Source organism: Rhamphochromis longiceps, linkage group LG17, assembly GCF_057381845.1.
Source record: "Rhamphochromis longiceps isolate RC_006_pf linkage group LG17, R_longiceps_female_GT1.1, whole genome shotgun sequence".
Taxonomy (NCBI): Eukaryota; Metazoa; Chordata; class Actinopteri; order Cichliformes; family Cichlidae; genus Rhamphochromis; species Rhamphochromis longiceps.
The window spans coordinates 4,474,480-4,483,967 of record NC_140573.1 but is presented as its reverse complement, the minus strand read 5'-3'; the positions used below and the strand labels follow the sequence as shown (position 1 = coordinate 4,483,967).

Here is a 9,488-nt window from a genome sequence, read left to right as displayed (position 1 = left end):
AAGTAAGGCTCTGTTTTTACGTTGTCTTATGTTAAGGGAAAATGTTAAGGCAAAATGGTCTGTCAATCCTACCAGTGTTTGGGTCCTCTGGGCTTCGTTATGGAGGAGCTGAGCTACAGAAATTAGCCCAGCCAGTTAGGTTTACGTGCGTAAAAGTTAAAGCGATATGAATTAAGATTAATGTGACCTACCGAAGGAAATTTTAAAAAGTAGGTAAATATATTTTGTTTTCAAAACCGCATCACCATAAATTTACTTTTGGAAAAAAAAGTCGGTCTGTTCTCTGGCGGTTAGCATAGGAGCTAATTAGACAGCTATCAGGATGCTTACGCTTTGGTTCTTTTAGAATAGAATTGAATAGAATGCCTATATTGTCACTATACAGTTGTACAATGAGATACAGAGCATCTCCTACTCAGTGTAAACATGCTGGGGGGAGGGGGGGGGGGTACAGTTCTGCAGCGCTATGTACATATGGACAGTATTAACATATATATAAAAACACCCAGCACGCCCCTGCGGGCGGTTTATCCTTCAAGCTCGGGTCCTCTACCAGAGGCCTGGGAGCTTGAGGGTCCTGCGCAGTATCTTAGCTGTTCCCAGGACTGCGCTCTTCTGGACAGAGATCTCCGATGTTGTTCCTGGGATCTGCTGGAGCCACTCGCCTAGCTTGGGAGTCACCGCACCTAGTGCTCCGATTACCACGGGGACCACCGTTACCTTCACCCTCCACATCCTCTCGAGCTCTTCTCTGAGCCCTTGGTATTTCTCCAGCTTCTCGTGTTCCTTCTTCCTGATATTTCTGTCATTCGGAACCGCTACATCGATCACTACGGCCATCTTCTTCTGTTTGTCTACCACCACTATGTCCGGTTGGTTAGCCACCACCATTTTGTCCGTCTGTATCTGGAAGTCCCACAGGATCTTAGCTCGGTCATTCTCCACCACCCTTGGGGGCATCTCCCATTTTGACCTCGGGACTTCCAGGTTATACTCGGCACAGATGTTCCTGTACACTATGCCGGCCACTTGGTTATGGCGTTCCATGTATGCCTTGCCTGCTAGCATCTTGCACCCTGCTGTTATGTGCTGGATTGTCTCTGGGGCATCTTTACACAGCCTGCACCTGGGGTCTTGCCTGGTGTGATAGACCCCAGCCTCTATGGATCTTGTGCTCAGAGCTTGTTCTTGTGCTGCCATGATTAGTGCCTCTGTGCTGTCTTTCAGTCCAGCTTTGTCCAGCCACTGGTAGGATTTCTGGATATCAGCCACCTCCTCTATCTGCCGGTGGTACATACCGTGCAGGGGCCTGTCCTGCAGCTGGATAGCGTAGTGGTTAGACTACACGCCTTTGGAACAGAGGATCGCAAGTTCGATTCCTGCCTGGGGCGTCTGTATCCAGTAAGGGTCCTAAGGCTAGACCCCCTATGCTAAGCAAGCCTACCGCAGACATGAGCGAGACAGATAAATATGAAGGCATGCCGGCTCGGACGTCGCCCGGATCAACAAGGTCCGCGTCAGGTGTTGAGGAACCAGGGCACCCTGACGAAAAGTGGGCTACTGGAACAAGAAGGCATCGGTGGGCAAGAGACGAAAACAGGGCGTTGTTGGAATGCTACTATGCAAGTAACCCCGGCGGAAGGGGCTACATGAATAGGATGAGGGATATATATATATATATATATATATATATATATATATATATATATACAAGACGTAAGTAATATGTAATAAATAGTGTTATGTATATACAGTTGAGTATTGCACATGGAATTGGTATAAATAGTGTTATGTATACGTTATGTTGTTAACGTATGTTATGTTTACGTATTGATTGTCCGAACGTTTAATGTGGAAATATGTAGGTTAAAGGTGTATTATCAGGGTTAAAAAAATGCGCGCAATAACATGTTATCTGCATAAAAATGTTTGCTGCTAAATAATTTGAATCTTGAATTTTGGTGTTGATTGTATTTGTGTTGTGTTGTGGTCAAGTCAAGTCAAGTGGCTTAGGACCATCCATCCATCCATCCATCCATTCGCTACCGCTTATCCTTTTCAGGGTCGCGGGGAGTGCTGGAGCCAATCCCAGCTGTCATAGGGCAAGAGGCTTAGGACCATATAATAATAAATATGTGCGTGATGAAAGTTGGGCAGCTCGACTTTATATGCTCATATGGGTCTGACCCTTTCACTCCTTTGATTTTTTTCCGTTTTGTACATAACTGTTTTTGGGGCAAATAAAATGCAAGTAGGGATTAAAACCGCAGAATTAATGATTACCGGTGCTGGAAATACTAGCGCTTGATGCAGTGTTTTGATTTTGTTGCCACGGGTACCCACAAAGCAATGCGCGAAAGTCACGTGGTCTGTCAATCTCTATCCGGTTGTTCAGTCTGACGTCACTAGCCGTGTCTGGGTCTAAACTCCGCTGCAGGTCCATATATCAAACGATCACTATGGCATTACTGAGAGTTGAAAAACTGTCTAAAGTCTTTCATCTTTAATAAAATGATCAGTGTCTGCTCTACCAGGCGTAACAATTGAGTTTAACATCCAGGCATCCATGAAAACGGAATTTATGACATTTAACGGAGTTAGAAGTTAGCAGGGAGTTAGCTCGCTAGCTTCTATCTAAATACAATATAGCATGTCCTGACTGCGGGGTTTTGGAAACAAATTAAAACGTACAGCTCTGTTATCACTTCCAGCATAAATGAAGACAGAAAACTAAACAGCAGTGACGTTTGTAGGGTTACTGAAGTTGGGCTAGCTGGTATATAATGATGTGCTACGTGACCGCTAGCGACACAGGTATGTTAGCATAATATAAACAAGCTAACTTTTTTTCCACTCGATAAAGGTTAACGTGAGTGTTCTCGGTGGTCAGAAACAAATGTAATCGCATGGCAGGATGCTGTAAAAGGACCAAACTTCAACCAGGAGAACAACTGAGATAATCCATCCACAATACGAGGTTAGTCATTCATATACTGCTGCATGGGCTGGGCTGTAGTTACATCCTAAGGTTTTAAAAACTGAGCTTAAATAAATGATTAGCGGTAATAAAAGCCGAGGGAGGTCAACAGTGATCACTGACTGTTTTAGGAGCTTTTTGAGATCAAATAGAAGAAAATACATAACATTAAACATGTTAACAACACAAAAGCCATATTAAACGCAGACAACTTTAGACCCGGAAGTAGGATTCGTGGCGTCATCACTGAACAACCGGATTGTTATTTCAACCATGAGCACCGCAACACCAGACAGAACAGCACGGTACAGACACAAGACAGTGCAGACACAACAGTGCAATAGAAAAGGGCAACAATGACAGTGGGTTGTGCAAAAAGTAACTTGCTGTATGAAGGTGTGTGTATGAGATTGTGCAGATGAGTGCTTGAGATAGTTATGTGTATGAAGGTGTGTTTGTGTGTGTGTGTGTGCGCGTATGCGTATGCGTGTGTCAGTCCAGTATGAGTGTTCTGACGGCTTGGGGGAAGAAACTTTTTTGCAGTCTGGTAGTGAGAGCCCGAATACTCCGGTACCTCTTGCCAGAAGGCTGCAGGCAGGGTAAAGAATGTGTGTGAAGGGTGCATGGGGTCCTCCACAATGCTGGTGGCTTTGTGGATGCAGTGGGTGTGATGAGTGTCTGTGCTGGAGGGAAGAGAGGTTCCAATGATCTTCTCATCTTTTCTCACTATCCGTTGTAGGGTATTGCGATCTGATACGGTGCAGTTACCATACCAGACATATTTAGATATGTGGATGTCTAGTCCAAAAATTTCCAGTATAATCTGATTTTGTTTTATTGTGCCTTTTTCTTGCCTGTAATAGACTTCTAAGAGAGATGAAGGGTTTAAATGAAAAGACACTATAACAACACAGTGACTTCCTTCTTTCTGAAACAGTTTTTTCTGCAGCCATGACTGTAGTGATTGGATTTGAGGGCAGTGCCAATAAGATCGGCATAGGCATAATCAGGGATGGGGAAGTGCTTTCCAACCCCAGACGGACTTACATTACACCTCCGGGTCAAGGTAAGTTAGAGTTCCTCTAAGATATTAATGATAACTCCAACATACTGCTTATATGAAAATCTGTTAGTTGACTGCATGCTTTTTTTTATATCTCAGGGTTCCTGCCAAGTGACACAGCCAGACACCACCGTGCTGTCATACTAACCGTCCTGAAGGAGGCGCTGGAGCAAGCGGGGCTAAAACCTGCAGACATCGACTGTGTGGCATACACCAAAGGTAATATAAAAGATTTTAACTTTCAGATGTCTGTCAAAAATTTATCCAAACATGTTCTCATCAAATAAGGGTCATAGTGAACTTTAAATAACTGAGAGTTGATTGTTTGTTAACAAACAAATGTTAGTTTTATATTGTAAGTTACTCAAAAATGTCACTAATTTCTGTGTGCCATTAAAGTTCAGACCTTCGTTAATGAAGAGCTCCCAGTCAGAAAAAGGATAGCTTAAAGAGATAGGGGATTTTTCCTAATAAACAAGCCAAAGAACATTTGTCAAGCTCCACAGTTTATAAAGAAAATGGATCATGTCAAAATTTCTCTTATTTGTCCTTCCTTTGACAACTATGACAATTATTAAGGCCTGCTTTAAGAAACACATGCTTATCTGACTTACATCTTACATCTTGGGTTTTTTTTTTAAACTATGACAGAGAGAATATAGCTTAGGGCTATAGCAGCTTTAGACTCTAAGAACATAACTAATGGAGGGTTCAAAACCACCTGATCCAGCCCTAGTTATCAACTATAACAAAAAGTAAGTTTAATCAGACCCTGAGGAGTCTGAGAGCTGAAGGCTCTGGCTCCCATTCTATTTTTATAAACTCTAGGAACTTAAATTAAGCCTGCAATCTGAGAGCAAAGTGCTCTGTAGGAATATTATTGTACTAAAAGGTCTTTAAGATATGAATTGAAATAAAGGGACTGTGATTCTTGACTGATGTCTGTAGAAGACCAAACCAATAAGTTGTTCTCCTTCAGGTCCTGGTATGGGTGCACCCTTGGTGACGGTGGCTCTAGTGGCACGCACAGTTTCACAGCTTTGGGGAAAGCCGCTGCTCGGTGTGAACCACTGTATCGGACACATAGAGATGGGACGACTTATCACCAAAGCCAACAACCCCACCGTGCTTTATGTTAGTGGGGGCAATACACAGGTTGGTTCCTCCCTGTAAGCCTCATGCAGAGCTTTTTGGCACAGAACATCTGCACTGCATTTTCTGATGAGCAGCTGTCAGCTAAACAGCAGTATATTTGAAGTAGAAATGCAGTTTGAGTTTTGTTCATCCTGAATTTTGTGCAGGTTATTGCATATTCAGAGCGGCGGTACCGAATATTTGGGGAGACCATCGACATTGCAGTCGGCAACTGTTTAGACAGGTTTGCCAGAGTTATTAAGGTTTGTGTCATACTTCTCAACATGAAACCATCAAGTTGCATTTCACTTAGTGCAACAGATTATCGAAGTAATCATACATCTATGAAACGATTTCTACACTCAGATTTCCAATGATCCAAGTCCAGGCTACAACATAGAGCAGATGGCCAAAAAGTGAGTGAGATCACTGAATAGTTGTGAATATTTAGTGTTCTTTATGTCTTTTAATTTTTTTTATGTTTATTCTAAACTTTGCTTTCTCTCCACATTGCCAGAGGGAGTCAGTATGTGGAGCTGCCATATACAGTAAAGGGCATGGATGTGTCCTTTTCTGGCATTTTGTCCTACATTGAAGTAAGTCCTTTGCTCTTCTGTAAAGTTGGTTGTGTCATATTGATTGAGTTATCTCAAGGCTACTTTTGGTTTACGTTCTTTACATTTATATTCCTTCCACAGGACGCTGCTCATAAGATGCTGAGCTCTGGTCAGTGTACATCAGAAGACCTGTGTTTCTCACTTCAGGTACAGCATAGCGCCTTTATACACACGAAAGTCAGAAAGTTCATATTTTGGTTACGTGGAAAACATTTGATCCAGTTACCTTTGGTGTCGCAGTGTAGTTATCCTCTGATAAAACACGTTAAAGGAGTTTTTCTCATTGACTTTATAAGATTGTCAGAACATATTCTGAAACAAAAATGCTCCTTCTCATTTCAAGTGCAACTGGAATGAAAAGGAGCAGCTGGCATCTTCTGGCAGCTGGTTTACCAGGTTTTGTACATTGTGTGATTTACTGAAAAGTGTGATTCAATTTGTTTAAGGAGCGGCACAGAGGAGGTTTCACACTTTTTTAATTGATAAAATAAACTAAAATGAAAAAAGAACAAGCTTTTCACACACACTGATTTGAACATAAAGTCCTTTTTTGAAAAGCTTGTTCTTTTTTTATTTTAGTTTATTTTATCAATTAGTTTTAGCGAGAGTTACGAGAGTTTTAGCTAATAGATTAATTACATTTTGATTACTGAAATGATCAGTTGAAAGCAGCACATTATTTGAATTGTTTAAGATGATTAAAGCATACTGGATTATCAAAATATTTACCTCTTGAATTTCTGTTAATCAACTACTTGTTGCAGCCCTGATTGGTGTGTTGGCATCAGTGATGTCAGTATTTCCCATTAGTATTGCTTCTGTCTTTGCAGGAGACATTGTTCTCCATGCTGGTGGAGATCACAGAAAGAGCTATGGCTCACTGTGGCTCCCAGGAAGTGCTGATTGTCGGGGGCGTTGGCTGTAAGTATATCTGAAACGATCAGCTGCAGCTTATTCTAAAATATTAAAGCAAATATGCTGAAGCATTTAAGTTTTTGCAGTCATTTTGTGTGCGCTACTTTTACTGTTATGAAATGCTTTGCAATCAGAGTGTAAGGCTCGATTTTATCTGTAAAGAAACGGGAACACCAGTTTTCTTCTGTGTAAAATCCAACAGAATAAAATGACTTCCCACAAGCAGTAAAGCTGTCTACATGAACTTCAGCAATTCTAATTATTATACTCTACAGCGATGGGATACTGTCATTGCCTATCCCTAGCCTGGTTGAGGAGTTTAAATGTGCAGAAGTGAGGCCTGAGATGTCACTCATGGACTCCCACGACCCCATAGTGAGAGGCACTGCTCCCACCCTAGCAACGGGGAGGAAGTGGACCCCAGCCACATCTGTGCTACAGGCGAAATCCGCTCTTCGGCATCGTGACGTGGTGGGTCACGTCCAACAGGGCAGAGGAGGATAATGGCCGAATCACTCGATGAATCCAAGGTCCACTACTGATGATGTGTCCCAAATTTTAAAATGATAAGCTAGATCAGATCTCTAATCCCTAAACCTAACCAAGGAAGGAAAATGGCAGATTAGCCTGGGTAAAAGACCGAAAGTTGAGGCACACAACGATGCGTGCTGCTGACAAAGTTTCTGGGCTGCCTTTCCATCCCTCAAGAGTCTCTCCATCTAAAGCAATGCATTCTTATCAGGGACTGTAACATCTAGTCCTTCTTACTGATTCCAAGGTTCGTTGTTTCTAACTACTGTTTGTTTATGTACTTATTGTTACAGTCACCCAGGAATGCCTTGGATCCCTTAAAGTCTAAGCCCATTTTTGAAACTCCTCTCTGTTTACTGTTGCTATGAATGGAAATGAGTTCACGCTCTCAGAAATGTGTTTATCTCATGTTCCAACCACAGGTAATCTGCGTCTGCAGGAGATGATGGGAGTGATGTGTAAGGAGAGAGGAGCAAAGCTGTTTGCCACAGATGAAAGGTAACCCAGTCTGCCCAACACTCAGATCCTTCACTTTCATTTCCATTGAAACTTCACTAGAATTAGTTTCACTTTTACACGCACGAGCAGCAGTTTGGTCCTAAGACCGAGTACAGCATACTCTCACCCACCCTACTTTTAAGAGTTAATGTGTTTGTTATTTTCAAAGCTCTGTGAATTCCAGGTACCGTACAGTCATGAAATTTCCTAGCTGATTCCACAGTCAACTGTTAGTGATATTTTAAGAAAGTAGAAATGATTGGGAATGACAGCAACTCGGACATAAAGAGGTAGGCTACATATAATCACAGAATGGGGTCAGCGGCTGTTGAGCCACATAGTCAAAAATTTCCATAGACACACCAGAAGGTCAGAAGCTGTTGTAACTGCAAAGCCTGTGGATTAAGAGTTGGATGTCACTCAATCTCATATGTGTGTGAAGGCAGATGAGCAAATACTTTTGGTTATAAAGTGTACCATTCATAGCCACAAAAACATCTGATGTATGAAGCTGTTCTTGTGTGAACACATGCAATGGAGCTCTTCATTGTGACTTTTTCAATTGGTGTGATAGGATGTTGATCTGGCTGAAAGATGCAGATAACAAAGATCAGTTTGTTGCCACAGATTTTGCATTGACAATGGAGCGATGATCGCTCAGGCCGGCTGGGAGATGTTTCGGTCTGGTCAGGTGACAGAGCTAGAAGACTCATGGATCACACAAAGGTAAGGCTTCATAGACCTTTTCAGTTGTGATTTACGGTAATAACCCACCATAGAATCACATTTATGTTCCTTACTCATTATAGGTCGATTATATGTCTGTATGAGTTAAAGTGGCTGTTGGGTTTAAAAGTTGCTAATCCTGACTCTAGGATGGAAAAATTCATTCGTATTGTGTTTGTGTTCATATTGCTGTGCTTGCAGTAAATGACCATGGGTTTCTCTCCTGTTGCAGGTATAGAACAGATGAGGTGGAGGTGACATGGAGAGACTGACTGCAGCACCATCATTTTGTGGTCTGTTGTGACACATTTAGCGTGGTACAGCGGGCCTCAAACATAACACGGCAGCTCCACAGATGAATACTTTTCTGTACATCCAAAACCTGATCTCATCACATGTTTGAAAAACTATTCAAACACATCCAAGAGACATACTGCTGTAACATGGTCCTTCATGAAAAATGTCTCAAACGCTCAGACTGTAAATTAGTTCAGTTCCTGAGCTATGCTTCACTGGTTAAGGCCTTTACACGCCAACAACAAAAAATGCAGACTATTAACCAGGAAGACTGCAGGTTTCCATTTTGAAGGGTTTATCCAGACAGATATTTGATATCAAAGGAGCTGGTTTCATATTTTTAGTGCCTAACTAACATTTAAACAGCTCACACACAGAGCTCGGTGTTGGATTGTATGAAGGAGTAGCTTTGTATTACCAAAAATTTTACTTTTCTTAAATTTCCCACCTTTGTAACTTTAGGTTCTGGAGATGTACCCGCAGAGGCCCTCTCCCAGAACTTGCTAGTATAATTTCTTGCACATTTGTGCTCTTATGTACAGTTACAACAGAAAGTTTCTCATGAAATAAGTGAGATTTTCAACCCTGTGAGGTTGCCAGCAGTAAATGACAATTTGTATTGAAATAAAGAGGATTAACAGATCCACTCAAGTTTACTCATTTTTATTAAGCAATACTGTCCTTTTACATTCTTCCTCCTTCTCCAGTGTAATTTTTATTTAATAAATTC

At 41.7% G+C, this 9,488-nt stretch overlaps 1 protein-coding gene across 4 annotated transcripts; it reads left to right on the top strand.

Annotated features, from left to right (window-relative positions):
• The first annotated feature begins 27 nt into the window (after positions 1–27).
• osgep (O-sialoglycoprotein endopeptidase) lies at positions 28–9,409 on the top strand. Of its 4 annotated transcripts, none has more exons than XM_085387146.1 (13): positions 28–209; positions 2,864–2,977; positions 3,915–4,043; positions 4,140–4,259; positions 5,020–5,195; positions 5,342–5,437; positions 5,541–5,590; positions 5,692–5,770; positions 5,873–5,938; positions 6,622–6,712; positions 7,660–7,735; positions 8,363–8,461; positions 8,694–9,409. In XM_085387146.1, the coding sequence occupies exons 3-13, from the start codon at positions 3,929–3,931 to the stop codon at positions 8,731–8,733; spliced, it is 1,008 nt and encodes a 335-aa protein (XP_085243272.1). In that variant the 5' UTR covers positions 28–209; positions 2,864–2,977; positions 3,915–3,928; the 3' UTR covers positions 8,734–9,409. The 4 variants fall into 4 exon arrangements, with proteins under 4 accessions (XP_085243272.1, XP_085243273.1, XP_085243271.1 ...); XM_085387147.1 differs by having other exon boundaries at positions 28–213; XM_085387145.1 differs by lacking the exon at positions 2,864–2,977.
• Positions 9,410–9,488: the final 79 nt, after the last annotated feature.

Coding starts and splice junctions, on each gene's coding strand:
- osgep (XM_085387145.1), top strand. CDS start 3,929: ATGACTGTAGTGATTGGATTTGAGGGCAGTGCCAATAAGATCGGCATA. Junction 5,939..6,621: donor ACCTGTGTTTCTCACTTCAG/GTACAGCATAGC, acceptor CTGTCTTTGCAG/GAGACATTGTTCTCCATGCT. Junction 6,713..7,659: donor GATTGTCGGGGGCGTTGGCT/GTAAGTATATCT, acceptor TTCCAACCACAG/GTAATCTGCGTCTGCAGGAG.